This window comes from Schistocerca piceifrons, chromosome 5, assembly GCF_021461385.2.
Source record: "Schistocerca piceifrons isolate TAMUIC-IGC-003096 chromosome 5, iqSchPice1.1, whole genome shotgun sequence".
NCBI lineage: Eukaryota > Metazoa > Arthropoda > Insecta > Orthoptera > Acrididae > Schistocerca > Schistocerca piceifrons.
Genome location: NC_060142.1, coordinates 255,388,891 through 255,407,581, shown reverse-complemented (window position 1 = coordinate 255,407,581; position 18,691 = coordinate 255,388,891). Strand labels below are relative to the sequence as shown.

Here is an 18,691-nt window from a genome sequence, read left to right as displayed (position 1 = left end):
CATAAGAAACAAATAAAGGAACCCTGAATCAGTGTAACATTTACAGCTCATGGATACGACACCTAGGCCATGAAGCCGGTTTCCCTGTCGTCGTCGTTGTCGTGGTCATGACCTGCTTCTTCACTGGATACTCATCCCATACTGGACTTAGAGCAGTACCCTGTTCGATTCAGCTGCAAAAGACACTATAATAAAGAAATATCTGTGATAATACACTTTCCAGTCTAAAGCCTGAGTAACCACCTTTTGCATCACGGAACGCTGAAAGAAGTGCAGGAAAAGAGTCAGTGAGTTCCTGGGCCGCATCGAAAGGGATGTGGAGCCAAGCCGACTCCAGTGTCGTGGCCAACTGAGCTAGGTTTCTCGGCTGAGGATCCATGGCGGTCCAGGTAATCCTAACGATTCTCGATTGGGCTTAAATCCAGGGAGTTTGGTGCCGAGGGGAGTACGGCAAATTCATCCTGGCCCTCTTAGAACCTTGCATGTACCGTGCGTGGTGTGTGACACAGTGCATTCTCCTGCTGATAGACGAGATCGCACCTAGGAGAAAACAATCTACGTATAGGGATGGACATGGTAGCCAAGGATAGATTCATGCCTATGTCGATCCAGTGTGTCTCCCAGAAATGATGAGGTCATCCAAGGAATCCCACGAAAACATTCTCCAGATTATAACGCTCCATCCTGGGAACCCTTCTGATAACTGTAGCGGAGTATTTGCTTTCGGCCATTTGGCAGATGGAGTATTGAAAGTGTTTCTTCTGAAAAGGCCACATGTCGCCATTTCATTGATGTCCAGTTGCGGTACTGGCGTGAAAACTCCAACCTTCGTCGCCTTTGAACAGCAGTCAGCCTGAGTACATATTTCCTGATACATCACTTCGGTGACAAAAGATGTACATTTTACCGTCCTAGGGAGTCTGACAACTTTGTTGTGTTTGTCCTGTGCCCATTGTTACCTCCCGTAAGGATCGGCTACATTTCTCATACAGTCTTACGCCGCATGGTAGAGCCGGTCGCACAGTAGCGGAACCCTTGGCAGATAGTGTTCTTCTGCAGTGAGGCATTCCCTCGATAGATGAAGGACGGGCCTCAGTACTCGGATATAGATGCGTTTCAGCCTCTTGACGTTGCTCCAGACTGCTGCTTGGTGATCCGGTACATGTCGCAGCAGCGTCACGTAGAGTGTAATGAGGTCATTTCCTCCTGCTATCGTCTCTAAGTGCGTGTGTATCTACATCAGTATGCATATACACCGCCTGACAGTGAACAGTGCACGGTGCAGTACACATAGCATCAGTTTAATTTTTTGTCGTATTGTATTCACGCAGAGAAAGGGGGGAAAATGATTACACTCCTATAACAGCCCCAGTCTCTCTCATCACATCCTTGTGATTGCTCGACGAGAGATATACCATGGGGTAGAATAGAGCTGCACAGTTTTCTACTAATATAGGTTCATTAAATTTAATCAACAGGGTTTCGAGAAAACCTACACCTTTTTTCCTCCAACGATTTCCATTAAATTTCTCTTATACTTTCGTTTGGGTTTCACCTACCTGTTACGTGTTTCGGAATGCGACCAATGTTTGTCGCAATGATGCTCGATTTGGAGAGCAACTGCAATCACTGGAACCACAGAACTGGTCCCAACAGCGTTTTGAATGCCATTTATCACGCAAGTTAGACACTGAAACGGACTAATATACGGAGCTATACAACACTATCATAGTATAAAAAGGAAAACAGTTAGCAATCTGTCTGTGCTGAGTTAAAGTCAATTAGAGACCAAACCAAAACTAGGTGGCGGAAACAGAAGTCAAGAGATCAAAAGCCAAGTCATCACACACAACAAAAAAGTCCTGAATGTAGTAATCTGGTATCCAAGTCCATACTCAACGGCATATTTCCTCGATGGGATCAGACGAAGTCAACAGCTGCTTGATGATCCGAAGTTCTTGCACAACCGATGCTGGTCGCTACATCCTGGCAATGCGTCACAGACCGGTCGCTATGGCCGAGTGGTTCTAGGCGCTTCAGCCCGGAGCCGCGATGCTCCTACGGTCGCAGGTTCGAGTTGTGCCTCGGGCATGGATGTGTGTGATGTCCTTAGGTTAGTTACGTTTAAGTGGTTCTAAATCTAGGGGACTGATGACCTCAGGAGTTAAGTCCCATACTGTTTAGAGCCATTTGAACCATTTTAAAAGCGTCATAGTTGATGCCGCCACATGACGCGTTGCAAGCGCTTCTTACAGTAGGCTGTATTGTCTTATGAGCATACTCCCCTCTTCCCCCTTCTCCCCTCCCTCTCCCCCCTCCCTACAGTCCAGTTCTAGATATAGCATTGGAATCTTTCAGCATCGCTACCTGAGTCGGAACGTCAGTTGCCTTCAGGCCATGATACAAGAATTTCCTTTGCAGATGCATCGTATTTTTCCAGTGTCCTAATAAATGTAAGTTTCCCATTCGTGTTCTGTAATACTGGTAATACGTGATTCCTCTTCTAATAAAAATGTAGCTGCACAAGACGTCACCACTGTAGCTCATGTATAGGGTTTGAGCTGTGTGTTTTGCGAGTAATATGTCGTTACAAGGAATCACACGCATATATAACCCTCGTCCTTGATCACAAAAGTAACTTAAAACTGTTAATACCAAAATCAAACCATATTCCTTCTCAGATAAAGATACAGTGAAAGTTCTCAATTAAAATGGATTCAGTATACAATAACAAAACAGTAATTCTAAGAAAAAACGTCTTAGACAATAACAGAACTCGGCCCATATGACTTTACAAGGGAAGACAGGATTCGGTTACGATTTTGGAATGGTTCGAATGGCTCTGAGCACTATGGGACTTAACTTCTGAGGTCATCAGTGCCCTAGAACTTAGAACTACTTAAACCTAACTAACCTAAGGACATCACACACATCCATGCCCGAGGCAGGATTCGAACCTGCGACCGTAGCGGTCGCGCGGTTCCAGACTGAAGCGCTCGGCCGCTTGAGCCGGCTACGATTTTGGACGGGGCCGTAATCAGTTACTATTGCTTGCCTTGTATTGTTACACGCAATTTATTTTACACTAGTAATCCAGACTCAACAATAAATAAAAATACCACACGTTATTAGGAATAAACAACCGTGTAAATAATAGTGTTTTCAGTGAGTTACTATTTAGCAAATCACCATTAAATACAGATACAGCAGATAATGTTTTAAAAAGCAAGCCACTGTGATCTGGGCAGAAGGTCTTATACGCCAAGAATGGTTATAAATTAAGTATTGCTTAATAACTCGTTGCAATTTATAACTTACAGGTACTGAAATATTAAAGGTAAGTCGCCACAAACACTGCAGAAGGCATCAGACGCCAGGAATGGTAGTAAATAAGGTTTTAAGGCTTACTGCTAAAATACAATACCAAATTAGAATTTTAAGGCAAATTACCACAATCTCGGCTGAAGGCCTTACTTGCCAGGAACGCCAATAATACAAAAAATTTAGAAACATGCTGTAAAACAGCAAATAAAATAGCAAGGTTAAATAAAGAAAAAGCAACTGATCACCAAACGGATGAAATGAGATGACGGTAAACTTTATAACAGAACCCTTAACATCCACTGAACACTACACTGCTAGATTTATTCCAGAAGGCGACCAGAACTATTAACTAGACATATATAACCTATAATGTAGGCATTACAAGGTATTGTAATATAATACAATAACAAAACGCAGGGACCAGTACATAAGTTCTTTAAAGGGTATTGAGGCAGATTATACCCGCAGAAGGCGTGGGCTGAAGGAGCGTTACACTGAACTATTGGTCATCAGACCTCCTTTTAGAACACGCGTGTCGTATAAGAACCAAGGGGCCGCAGACGAAGATCCAGGAACTGATGTCTGAGAAGGTCCGGCAATAAACATTTTCACGAGCGATGAGATAGAAAACCAAGAAACCAAGAGTTGCATTCACTTCACAAGATGGTAACTAAGACTAGTGGCAGTCTAACGAATAACTAATGATAATATTGCTGAAGCTACCCGACGTCCGATAAACCAAATGCAACGATGGAACAATACGCCAAATTCGGAACCGACAGTCTGCACTACGTCCGCAGAATACTGTGTTTAGAGCGCCCGGAACGAGAAAGGAATCACTATCACCAGAGTAGAAGAATCACCAACCGGCCCACAATCAAGAAAGCTGTCAAAACTACACGCCTTAGCAGACAGCAGCGGCAAGGCGAGGAAATCTACGCTGCCATTACATACACTAACCTCCACGGCAGGTAACTGGGACGTTAGCGGCCTCCAGGCAAGAAAAATCACCTCTAGTTGAACTTAACAAATCGTAACAAGTTGAACGCAGTAAATAGTAATAAGAAATCGAGGAAAGCTAATCAGATCCGCCTTCCCCAAGCTCTCCACTCGTTGCTCTTCGCCTCGGCGACACTACGAGCAGCAACACGAACCCAAGTCACAGGAGAATCGCGAGATACCACAGTGGTGGAAGTTTCTTTACTTAGATTGGAATGCACACATCTTAAAGCTTGCTGGATCCGGTTTCCGACGAGATCGTGCACCCTCGTCACCACAGCCCTTTCATCCGGCAGTCCATACGTGCCTCTAGAGGTCCCGGCGTGTTCTGGCACTGCGCAGACCTGGCTCCTCCTTAGTCTCTGACCGAACTGGCCCACTCACACGACCTGGAAAAACAACGACGTCGCAATAAAGATAGGGCAACAGTTACTACATATTGATAACTGCCGCTGCTGCCACTAGCGGACAGGCAACGCTTGCGAAACCGAGTGGTGCCAGTCAACACGAGAAGAAGACAAACAACAGCAACCATGTCAACTCAACGATAAAGTCTGCCCTCCAACAGAGGGCGGAAGCCCACAAACAGCACGAACGGTACGAACGGCTCAGTCGCCAGCGAAACAGAACCAGTGTCAGTCCTTAATAGCTCTACAAACGGGCGTACAGAAACACTCTGAATAACTGAGACAAGCTAATGCGCCCTAAAAATCTACCCTATAGTACCATATACCACCACGGTTTACCAAACCTGTACTAATAGCTAACAAACACACAGAGTCTGTTTTTGGCCCTCATATCGGTATTGTGAACATCATATTTCCAGTTCTGTGGTTTTTATGTAGCGATTGGTGTCTTTGTGTCTTGGTCGTTCGGAATTGGTTGTCAGTTTTGATGTAGTGTTGCTTTTTACTCGGGGTCCTCTTGAAGAATTCTTGCAGTTAGTTAGTGAAAAACTGGACGAGGAAACCACTAAGCTATGCCATCTAAGTGCTGACATCGATGTACTTTTTATTAAGGAGCCTACTATATCCAACAGTCGCCAATTTATTTATGAAAGATTTTGAACGCACGAAATTTTGAAATCCTGCCTGGTCTTGGAGGTACGTTGACGATACTTTCATGGTATGGCAACATCGTTACATTTTAACTGCCTTCATCCCAGCTTCAAGTTTACGATGGAGGTTGAAAGGAATGGAAATCCTCCGTTTCTACACTGAAGCGCCAAAGAAACTGGTATAGACATGCGTATTCAAATACAGAGATTTATAAATACGGCACTGCGGTCAGCAACGACTGTATAAGACAACGAGTGTCTGACGCAGTTGTTAGATCGGTTACTGCTGCTACAATGGCAAGTTATCAAGATTTAAGTGAGTTTGAACGTGCTGTTACGGTCGGAACACGAGCGATGAGACACAGCATGTCCGAGGTAGCGATGAAGTGGCGATTTTACCTAACAATCATTTCACGAGCGCACCTTGAATGCCAGGAATCCGGTAAAGCATCAAATCTCAGCCATCGCTGCCGCCGGAAAGAGATCCTGCAAGAACGGGACCAACGACGACTGAAGAGAATCGTTCAACGTGACAGAAGTGCAATCCTTCCGCAAATTGCAGCAGATTTCAGTGCTGGGCCATCAGCAACTGTCTACGTACGAACCATTCAAAGAAACATCATCTATATGGGCTTTCGGAGCCGAAGACTCTCTTGTCTACCCTTGATGACTGAACGACACAAAGCTATACACCTCACATGAGCCCGTCAACACCGACATTGTGCTGTTGATGACTGGAAACATATTGCGTGGTCGGACGAGTCTCGTTTCAAATCGTGGGACGTGTACGGGTATAGAGACAAGCTGATAAATCCATGGAACCTGCATGTCAGCAGAGGACTGTTCACGTTGGTGGAGGCCCTGTAATCATTTGGGGCATGTGCAGTTGGAGTCATACGATCCCCCTGATACATCTAAATACGACTCTGACAGGTGATACGTATGTAAGCATCATGTCTGATCACCTGCACCATTCCCCAGGTACACTCTCCTGACTTCCGCTGGCCACCAAACTCTCCAAACACGGACAATATTGAACATATTTTGCATGCCTTGCACAGTGCTGTTCAGAAGAGATCTCCACCCCCTCGCACTCTTACAAATTTATGAACAGCCCTGCAGGATTCATGGCGTCAGTTTCCTAGTGCCTTACATCAGACATTAGTCTAGTCCATGTCACGTTGTGTTGCAGCACTTCAGCGTGCCTGCGGGGGCCGTACACGATATTAGGCAGGTGTACCAGTTTCTTGGCTCTTCTTCAGTGTACATGTTTTTGTTTGCAGGAAGAATGATGAGACTTTTTTTTTATTTGGTCATCAGCCTTCTGACTGGTTTGATGCGGCCCGCCACGAATTCCTCTCCTTTGCTAACCTCTTCATCTCGGAGTAGAACTTGCAACCTACGTCCTCAATTATTTGCTGAATGTATTCCAATCTCTGTCTTCCTCTACAGTTTATGCTCTCTACAGCTTCCTCTAGTACCCTCATGTCTTAACAGATGTCCTATCATCCTGTCCCTTCTCCTTATCAGTGTTTTCCACATTCCGATCCTATTCTGTGCAGAAGCTCCTCATTCCTTACCTCATCAGTCCACGTAATTTTCAACATTCGTCTGTAGCACCACATCTCAAATGCTACGATTCTCTTCTGTTCCGGTATCCCACAGTCCTTGTTTCACTACCATACAATGCTGTACTCCAGACGTAGATCGTCAGAAATTTATTCCTCAAATTAAGGCGGATACTTGATATTAGGAGACTTCACTTGGCCAAGAATGACCTTTTTGCCATAGCTAGTCTGCTTTTGATGTTCTCCTTGCCCTGTCCGTCATTGGTTATTTTACTGCCTAAGTAGCAGAATTCCTTAACTTCATCTGCTTCGTGAACATCAAACCTGATGTTAAGTTTCTCGCTGTTCTCATTTCTACTACTTCTCATTACCTTCGTCTTTCTTCGATTTACTCTCAATCCATACTCTGTACTCATTAGACTGCTCATTCCGTTCAGCAGATCATGTAATTCTTCTTCCCTTTCACTCAGGATAGCAAAGTCATCAGAGAATCGTATCACTGATATGCTTTCACTTTGAATTTTAATTGCACTCCTGAACCTTTCTTTTATTTCCATCATTGCTTCCTCGATGTACAGATTGAACAGAAGGGGCGAAAGGCTACATTCTTGCCTTACACCGTATATGACCCGTCTCTCCCTAAGCTTACACCGACTTTTTTCAGAATTTCGAACAGCTTGCACCACTTTATATTGTCGAACGCATTTTCCAGGTCGACAAATCCTATGAAAGTACCTTGATTTTTCTTTATCCTTGCTTCCATTATTAGCCGTAACGTCAGAATTGCCTCTCTGGTCCCTTTACTTTTCTTAAAGCCAAACTGATCGTCACCTAGTGCATTCTCAACTTTTCTTTTCCATTCTTCTGTATATTATTCTTGTAAGCAGCTTCGATGCATGAGCTGTTAAGCTGATTGTGCGATAATTCTCGCACTTGTCAGCTCTTGCCGTCTTCGGAATTGTGTGGATGATGCTTTTCCGAAAGTCAAATGGTACGTCGCCAGACTCACACATTCTACACACCAACGTGAATAGTCGTTTTGTTGCCACCTCCCCCAATGATTTTATGAATACTGGTTGAATGTTATCTACCCCTTCTGCCTTATTTGATTTTAAGTCTTTTAAAGATCTTTTAAATTCTGATTATAATACTGGATACACCATCTATTCTAAAACGACCCATCTTTGTTCTTCTATCACATCAGACAAATCTTCCCATTCATAGAGCCTTTCAATGTATTCTTTCCACTTATCCACTCTCTCCTCTGCATTTAACAGTGGAATTCCCTTTACACTCTTAATGTTATCACACTTGCTTTTAATGTCGCCGTAGGTTGTTTCGACTTTACTGTATGCTGAGTCTGTTCTTCCAACCATCATTTCTTTCTCGATGTCTTCACATTTCTCCTGCAACCGTTTCGTCCTAGCTTCCCTGCATTTCCTATTTATTTCATTCCTCAGCGACTTGTATTTCAGTATTCCTGAACTTCCCGGAACATTGTTTTACTTCCCCCTTTCATCGATCAATTGATGTATTACCTCTGTTACCCATGTTTTCTTCCAGTTACATTCTTTGTACCTTAGTACGTTTTCCTTCCCAGCTTCTGTGATGGCCATTTTTGGGAACCTGATTTCGGAATCTCAGTCTGAACATTGTGTAATCTAACTGAAATCTTCCCGTATCACCCGTCGTTTTCCAAGTATAGCTCCTCCTCCTGTGATTCTTGAACAGGGTATTCGCTATTTCTAGCTGAAACTTGTTATAAAACTCGTAACGTTTCTTTTAGTGTTGTTTAAACAATACTAAACATGAGATAGAAATTAATCATCAACGATATATGCGAATGCTCTGATGTGATCTATAACAGTCTGACATTGCACATGTAGTTTACTGATTACATGCATGTAGAAAACTTGTTCTGAGTTAAAGCTGTCAAACAAGGTTTGAAGAAGAATAAAATGCCACTACCAGACGACAGCTAATGTAGAAAATACTTTTCTGACTATTTTGGCACAATGCACTCTTCCCATACATAATACAAAAGCTTCGAGATGCATCTGCTGCCTGGCCGTCTATTAAACATGAAAAGAACAAAATGTCGCAGAAGTTAGCCCTTTTTCCACATGTGGCTATTTTGTACTGAGAAGTGAAGGTAATTATGTTCAAAGTTCCATTAAATTGGTAACTTCAGCAGACAGCAGAATTGCGTTGTAAAAAATGTAGCAACGAATCAAATGGAACTCGCAACATGTTATCGACGGTGCGTGACAGTTACCGTGTCGCTACTAGCTGTCATCTATCGACAGCACCTCCAGAAGTCCACAACTGTTCCTCCAGGACTTCCACGTTCCACAGTGCTGTGAGATAATGCATATGGCCGGATGTAGACTTCTGAGAGACAGACAGTTACAGCTTTTCTTTCGCACTGCACGACGTTTTCAACAAACATATAGCGCAATAGAGTAGCTCAAATGGAAAGGGAGACTTCCTCTTTAAATTTCTGCATCCTACACTGTTGGCAGTTCTGTGTAGCTGGCAGTTATATGATTTTACTTCGGTGATTAGAAAATAGAGTCGAATGTATGCACTGGGTAGCCGAGGCAGGTAGTTCATGGCAATTTGGTCAACCAAGTAAATGAATGTACTGAACATGCTGCTAACCACTACAGGGCGCCTGTGTGTCAGAATTCTCATCGAATGTGCCGCAACGGTGTTATGAAAGAAAAATGAGTCATACAGTAGATGATTTGGTGGTCTGTTGGTTTCATGATAGGTTCCTGTGATGATGGTCTCGGTTCGATTCCAACTTCTGCCCACGATTTTTAATAGGGAGAGACGGATTCTATCCTCTTCTGGCTACGCCTAGTGAAGAAGGTATAATGGCACTGTGGTCTGAAATTAACATTAAACATGATATTCCTTCTCTACCATGTAGTCGTCAGGTTGCACCACAATAAAGTCGGGAGTGGCGAAATGTGGGAACTCTGGCACCAGTATCCTTTCTTATACTAGTTATTTATTTATAGTGACGAAACAAACGCTATGTAGGGTCACAGGACCCTTATTCCATCTTTATTTGAGCTTCTGTATGTCGATAAAACTGGTTATGAGCTTGGAATGCAACTCAGACCGCCCTTAACGCGGAATTTGATCAGTTCGTGACAATACAGCTCGACTACAATTTGTTGTTTGTTCAAAACTGCAGATTCCTCAACAACTTCACATATTGCGCCTGAATGGGTTCGAATGCTGGCCCGGCACTAAGGTTTTCATTATGTATTATCAAGCTCTAGCATGAGAACACCTATCTGCTGATGGATAATAATTTTGATTTCTAATGCATTTTCATTCGTTGTCAACCTTTAACGATATCTGACGTTTTTGACTCCCAGTGAGACACAGAACTATTTGAGAGATCACTCTAAGGTCATGGATGTTATTCCGAGCTGCTGGTCGAGAGAAATTCTGTAGCTGACGTCTCTTTGTGTGTAGTCAATAACGCTATGTGTGGGGTTCGATTCCCAGTCAGCATTGAACTCTTCGTCATATTATTTCTAGTTCAAACATGCTCACATGTCGCTGCTGATGTCACAAACCCATATTTAACGTTCGTTTTCTCTAATAAATAACAGCGATAGGTTCCGGGTTGGAGTCCTGGGAAGGAAAAAATTAATGTTTCGTCTCGTCATTTCAGTTAAAACATCTAGCTACTGCCGAGAAAATCCGATATGTCACAGTTGATTGTGCTTCGATAACAATCCGATTAGGTTCTGGGTTCGAATCCCTGTCCAACACAAAGCTTTACATCACGGCATTTCAAGTAAGTTACTTGTGAACAAGCAATATTTAACATCTCTCGTAGTTCGTTAACAGGGACAATAGATGCTGGGTAGGAATTCGCGTTCGTTAAAAATGTTTACGTTATGTAATTTAAAGCCGATATTTGCTAACTGATACCGTATAAAATCCAGGTATATCACTCTCTGTATGCCTAGTCAGGAATGACTGTTGGTTTCCGTCAGTCTGCATGACCTGGGTTTGAATCCATATGCAGAACGAGACGGTTCGTCGTGTCATTTGAAGTTCATACATATTCTCAACTAGCTGCTCGTGAATAACTTAATTTTTAACGTCATTTTGTGTTAAATAACAAGTACGGTATGTTACTTTGAAGAGGAAATCATGAATACGACGAACTCACTACGTGTATTACCTATCTGACGTAATAATGAGAGTCGTAACATTTCAGGTACGTCTTTTATTGCAATAAATGTGAGCTTACAAGCCTTAAGGACAGTCTTATCTGTGTTAAGGTGTTCCCTGATATTTGTAGTATCGTGGTATTACTTTACATCTTGAGTTACTGCGATACAGAGCCGAGTTTTCTAGTGGTGACTTGGTGGAACCATTTTCAATACTCAAACGACTGTACCAAGGAGCGATTAGAGGACCTGCTAGACAGCTGCGTTATGCGGGTTGCGTGCGAATCAGGTGAAACGCAATTCAGGTCGTTCGGATACTTTTGAGCACGACTGTACATATTCGGTCAGATGGTTAAGTTAAACATCTGCAGTAACTGATGACTCGTTGAACTAAAATGGACCAAATTTTCGTTTGAACATGATCCCACACCACACATTCACTTTTGGACTATCCCGTGAAGCTCCCTTGTCACATGGCGGGGGGGGGGGGGGGTGTTGAGATCCCCAGATTCTCTCATTGTGCCTGTTATTGTCCCAGAAACATGAAAAGTTGCCTCGTCACTGGCACAAACTCGCTTGAGGAATGCTTCATCCTCCGAAAGGCGTTCCAGCACGTTGAGTGCCAACTCTGGCCGTTTTGGCTTGTCATTTGGCTGAAGTGTTTGTAACAGTTGAACTTTGTAAACGTACAATCGTAAGTTCTTGTGGAGGGCCTTTACACAGCTGGACGCGGTAGTTGCAACTGTCTGGCAGCAGTGCGGATGGACTTCGTAGGTGAACGAATGAAGACGTTTAAAACGCGATCGATGTTTTCCTCGGATCTTCTTGGTCGCCCCCTCCTCCCTTTATCCAACGCTGTCCCTGTCTCCATAAATTTTTTGTGCCACGCATGGATTGAAGGGCGTGATGGTTAACCTCTTCCATTCTTCGTTCTGCAGTTTCGTTGAGTCTGAACATCCGACTTTGTCTCAATAAACCAAGACACACAGCGTACTTTCACTTGAGGAGTTGCCATTTTATAGATGTTCAGTTCCTTCCATCAGCAGAGTATCTGAAACACAAAATATTAGTATATATATAAACCTTAGAAAACCGTGATTACGATAAAAATATTTTGTTAAAGTATTTCAACAACAGCCTTTTTTAAAAAATTTTGATGTTGTAAAGGGACTTTACGGACACGCTGTATTGTGTCAAAAGGACTTCATGATCCAGCTGCAGACCCGAGGACAATATTATCAGGAGATACACTGGGAAAGCGTAGGCAGCCACATGGAAGTCCCACGTCGACTAACATCGTAGATGACGACGCTGTTGTCTCCACATAGGAACACGTAGACCTTGTGTTTTCAGAGATGTGAGCTGGACGGCGTGCTGCGAAACACTTGTGCCTGCGCCAGTGTTGTAATCTGGCAGCACACCTGTCACAGCTCACCGCATATCCTGCTGGACAGGGTGGGAAGTCTGCGATATCCACCCACACGTGGTTTCTCTGTCCTTCAGACACGTTCAGCAATCATACAAACAAGAATCTTTGTAGATAATGACCTCAATGTTTACAATATTAATGAGTTATCACCGTTAATTAGACGCAGAGTGTGTACTGTCACGTGCCTTGAATCGTGCCATCTGCGATTACGCAAACGACCGAGTGGAGTTATTGATACTGAGCAGGAAACCAGTGCTGGTACTGCGGTTATCGGATGACCCGCGAGTGAGGGACGTGCCTAATATAAGTCTGCGACCTCCAGGAAAGCGACGAAACAGAAGCAGACCTCAGAAAAGGGCCTCCAGCATTGCTACAAACGCAGTAATAGACTGCTTAATATATAGACTATTGCTACAATGGCTCAAGTGGTCTTCACAGTTGCGATGCTGCTCCTGCCACTTATCGTGGTTGCGAAAGCACAGGTAAATGTGAGCTGCTTTAGAAACTTCGCAATAGTTTATTAGTGGCTTAATAATTTTATTGGAGAGCACATTCTGTTACCACACATTTTCATTGTTACAAATATGTTTTTCCTTACATGCTGCATTAGTGGAGGTTAATTCTCATGTGACTCGCTTTTATCGAGAACCCATCTTCAGTTTGCCTAGTAAGAATTTAAACGTATTTTTATTCAGTAACATTAAAATTTATGTCCTACACATGACGATTCGCCTCCATTTATACAAGGTCGTCCATTGATAGTGATAAGTACTTATACGTTTGTGACTATTACAGCGCCATCTGTCACAAAGCGAAAAAAGTGGTCCAACTAATACACTCATATTTCTGTGCCTACTACAAGAATATGTAATAAAAAATTGGGGTTCCTATTTAAAAACAAACGCAGTTGATATCCGTTTGACCTATGGCAACGCCATATATCGGGCCAATCATAGCGCCATCTGGTTTCCCCCTTACAGCTAGACAAGTTCCGTTATTTATAGTTATTTCGTTTGACTCTTATTTCGTGAGATATTTGGCCCGGTCACGATCAATGGACCACCCTGTATAATAAGTTTTGACATATGATAATTTAATAAAGAGTGGTAAATGCACTGTTCTGATGAATTATTTGTGGCTATTCTGTTAAGAATTTAAAAACTACGTTATTAATATGTTAATTATTATAGTTTACTTAATTATATTAAAAATTAACATACGTTAAGTAATATATATTAATAATTATCCATTTACCCTCATTCAACTTCATAGATTTGTTACAAAATGTTGTTTAAAATAACGTCGTATAAAATACTTTATGACATAAGCCCGTCCATACATCACGAATATCATTTTATAAGTATTATATCTGGACTCAAATATCTTTTGTTAGTCCTAATTGAGGCGTTTATAAGTACCAACAGGAATGTGGTAAATGACCTATTGTATTGTATGCAACTGGGACCTAGAAACGACAGAGAGGCTTCGTCCCACACCGCCGCCCCACACCGAACCCAGGGTGATTGTGCGGTTCGGCCCCAGTGGACCCCCCCCCCCCCCCCTACCGGCCCCCCCGGGAAGTCTCATACCAGACGAGTGTGACGCCAACGTTTGAGTGGCAGAGTAATTATTATGGTATACACACACGTGGGGGAAGTGCTTGCGCAGCAATCGCCGACACAGTGTAACTGAGATGGAATAAGGGGAACCAGCCCGCATTCGCCAAGGCAGATGGAAAACCGCCTTAAAAAGCATCCAAAGGCTGGCCGGCACACCGGACTTCCACACTAACGCGTCGGGTGTATTCGCGCAGGGGACAGGCACGCCTTTCCGCCCGAAAAGCAGTGCGTTAGACAGCACGGCTAACCGGGCGGGCTAAATGACCTATTACTAGTTATTTCATTTATGGTGATTTTTTACGTATCAGAGAATGAAAACTCCGTCATTGTGGTGATTTATTTAAATGAACATAGCTCATTTTTCACAAATTGCTTTTACGAATCGTATTTAGCAGTTCCCATTTCATATCACTAAGGTACGTACAGTACTAGCGTAGTTCAGATCGTGTATACACTATCTGGTCAATGGTACCCAGACATCTAGTGGCGCACATTAAAATAGGTTGTGTCCACTTTTCGCCTTTATGACAGCCGAGGTCACTTTGAGTGAAATATCTGAATGTCTGTGGAGGAATGGCAGACCATTCTTCCTCAAGGACTGAAACCAGATAAGACAGAGTTGTTGGACGCTGGTGTCTGGAGTTGTTGATTTAACTCATCCAAAAGGTTTCCGCTGGATTCTGGAATCTGTCCAGGCCAGTCCATTTCAGGAATGTTGTTGTCCACAACATTCACGTCACAGCTGCTGGCTTATGACTGCGTGCATTGTCATCCTCATACAGTCATCTTCTTCGCACTCTTCCTCTGCTGTACACAATACAATGCACAAATGTGTTCATGCCCTTCCTCAGTTGTCGTTTTTTTAAGCGTAATAAGGGAATCACACCCTTACACGGAAAACACCCTCATACGATAAAACCGCATCCTCTACAGTTCACTGCTGGCATTACTCAGGGTGGCAGGTAGAATTTTGTTCAGTTATTCGCCAGGCCCAAACCCTTCCATCGTATTGCACACGGTATACTGTGATTAATCACTCAAAATCACTCGATTCCTGTCTTCCACTGTGCACTGACGCCGCTCTTTGCGCTGCTTCATGCATTGCTTAGAAATGACTCCAGAAATGTGTGGCTTACTAGGAGATGCAGGATCATTGTAAACCATTCCTGTTAAGTTCCTATATACAGTATTCACTTGGGTGTCGTGCTGTCCAGGCGACCACTGAGGTTGCTCTTCGTACGCTCCCATACGTTTTCTCGATGCGGGTGTTATACCCTATGACTGGCGTGACCGCCAAATATTCATGTTCCCATAATTATTTCGAAGCTCCTGAAAAGGAAGCTTTGTGTTTCTAAACAGGTCGTGGCTTAAATTAAGAAATTACTGGCAACTGTAACGGATTTTTGTGGTATAGATAAATTCCCCACACAGTCTTTGCGATGGTTGGTCTAATAGTAGCACCTTGGAATTCACGACGACTTCTCCCGACAAGTCGTGCGTCGTTTTACAACCACTCTCTGCAATATTCTACGATCCCTGTCGGTCAGTGCACGATGAGTACCTTGTCTCAATTCAGTCACATCATTAATCATTGGGCACCTTAGAAAGTTTGAAGTGCTCCTGATGAACATGTTACTCAGGTGACATCCCATGACTAACTGGCGCTCGTAGTCACTGACCTCTCCCGACCAACTCATTCTGTTGTTGCTGCTTCTCTGGTGGCCACACAGTACCCTTTGCCTCCTTTTATACAGGCGGGATCGCCACTCGTGACATCTGGTAGCCAATTCCTCATTAAATAGGGGCGCCTAGATTCTTTAGACGGGAATGTGTATGTATACGATTCGGAAAATCTTCATTGCTACAGTCCCATAATTCGCTGCAGAAGGTACATATTTAACACCATATAGGTTCAAAACTACAAAGAATAATAAACAGCTAAAGCATTAATGGTACGAACAAAATATTTCCTCCAGGTTAACCGGGCTAAGTATGATAAGACAGGGGCCTAGATAATGCAGCCTCATCTTGCCCTGAATATCCTGGTCATTACGTGCGGAAAAAGCTTTAATAAAGACGACATCACCGATTTTTCCCTCAAAGGAGCGCCTTCCCCGATTATACCTGTCTGCTTGTCGATGGGGGTCCGGGGTATTGTATCAGCAACGTGTGTAAGGAGCGTCAATGTTAGCTTGAGAGCTACCTCAGCGATCGGTCATCAGTTTTCCATAGCAGTAACCCACGGCTTTTACTGAAACCACCGTCGAATTGCTCTAGTGGACACGTCACTGTTTGGATAAACGGTATCCAATAACACTATACCAATCGCCGTTGTTTAGGTTTCATTTTTAAGCTACCAGTTTCGACGATGCATTACTTCAACTTCAGGCATGCTTCAGTCGAGTAACTTTCATGATACAAAATAGGGCACCACTTTCAACTAGTCTCGTAACGATTGTTACGGGCACGCGTACTGCTTGGACAACTGTCAGAAACTCAGTTTGAGTGGATGCTTTGACATTTGCTCACAGTTGTCCAAGATGCACGCGTGCCCATAATAATCGTTACGAGACCAATAAAAAGTGCTGCTCTATTTTGTAACACGAAGCAGGCCTGAAGATGACGTAATGCATTGTCGAAACTGGTAGCCTACAAATAAAACCCAAAGAATTGCGATTGGTATTGTTTTATTGGATATTGACCAGCCGTAGTCCCATACTCCAGACAGAAGATGGAGTTATTTTCATTAAAATACGTTACTGTCAAGGCAACATATATATTAATAAGTACTCCATGTCCTTGCTGATGTAGCGCTTATTGACTAAAAACAAGGTTCTTTGCGTGCTGTTAAGAGAATGGCTAGTGCGTTGTGGTGCAGTTATATTCAGTAATAAAAACTGATATCTTCAGTATTTACTGGAGACAGTTAACTCTATACCGTCCTCCCGAACTGAGAAACTTGCTCTCAATACTTCGCTTATGTCTTTAAGTCACTTCACCTACATATGCAAAACCACTTGTGACGAGGCATTATTACGAAGTCCCAATTCTCTATTTCATATTCCGACTGTTAGTGGCACATGACATCGAGCTGTGACACAGTTTCATCACAAGTGACACGTAATATGTCCTACCTAAAACCTTATCCGAGACTATCTACAGCATTAATTTTAGTATTTTAATTCTAAAACCTTCGTGTCATCTTTGACTATTTCCATCTCGGCAACAATCCGGCAATTGTTTTAGCTTCACATTCAAGTTAAATAGATACAACACGTCTAAGAGAAATTCGTAACGCGACTGGTCTCTTGGCCCATATATGTGGCTCTAGAGTATATTGTTTAATACCTCGTAATTATATTTCATACAGGTGCTAAGTCAACGAGATTACGCCCTCTCGCTAATTAGCAGCGACAGATCAGCACTACTGGTCAACACTGCTCTATGTTCCACTACCGTAGCATCTGTTGTAACGGGTGAGATTTATGCGTGAAGCCCTTTGGAAATGTTCACTTACTGCTTCTCAGTTGCAGCCTTTCCTGCATCCCGTACTACACAGATGTTTTACGTTCTTCTCCAGTTCGCCCACAATCCACGATTCATTGCCACATTATGCTAAGCTAGAAACGGACATCGTCAGAATTTTCTTCCTCACATTAAGTCCAATGTTTAGTGTAGCAAACTTATCTCGGCCAGAACGTTTACTTTGGCTGCGCTGCTCGACTTTTTGAGTCCTCCTTTCTCGGTCCATAATGCGTTATTTCAATTCCAAGCTAGCGGAATTCCTTGACTTCGTCTACTGCGTAGTCCCTAACTTTGATGCTTATCACTCACATCATATATTTCCGATCTTTCCCTACAGCGTACACCGATTTTCCAGAGAATTTCCCGCATTCCGCACTACTTTTCTTCACTGACCTCTTTTTCTAGATCGATAAATCGTGTGAAGGTGGCTTGGTTTTTCTTAAAACTTGCTTCGATTATGAAGCGCAGCGTCAAAACTGGCCCCCTGGAGATGTCACCTTCCCTGAAGCTAAACTGGTACGAATTTGATATGCAGTGAAGTCGATGTAGTATCTCGAGAGACGATCAGATGTACAGAGAAAAAGTTAGCGCGACTTGTCATCCTAACTGAAAGAAATTTATCACCACTGAAAGTATGTGTCATAAATCTTAGTTGTTCTAGCCATGAAGAAAGAAGGCCAAGTTTCTGAACTAAACGTTTTTCAGAAAATAGAATCTGAGGGGTCGCTAGGAGAATGTTACTGAATTTTGCACCTGAAATGCGTACCTCGAAGCGTGCAGCATTAATAGTAATGGTTAAGTAGCAGATGCACTCCTATCGCAAGTGAAATATTCAAGAAAAGTGGCCAAATGATTCTGAAACCAGAACGTGGGTTGGAAGAGTGGGCGACAGTGTTACTAGCAAAATTTCTTGGAAGACAACAAAAAGATTTCTTTACTTTAAGCAGATGGGGCTTCACATCCCTAAT

At 43.0% G+C, this 18,691-nt stretch overlaps 1 protein-coding gene across 1 annotated transcript in view; it reads left to right on the top strand.

The window, feature by feature from the left end:
• The first annotated feature begins 12,931 nt into the window (after positions 1-12,931).
• LOC124799301 (ejaculatory bulb-specific protein 3-like) overlaps positions 12,932-18,691 on the top strand; it is a 38,633-nt gene continuing 32,873 nt past the window's right edge. The window contains exon 1 of the mRNA XM_047262888.1: positions 12,932-13,061. Within this exon, the coding sequence (XP_047118844.1) occupies positions 12,996-13,061 (66 nt within the window). The 5' untranslated portion in view covers positions 12,932-12,995. The remainder of the gene's footprint in view (positions 13,062-18,691) is intronic.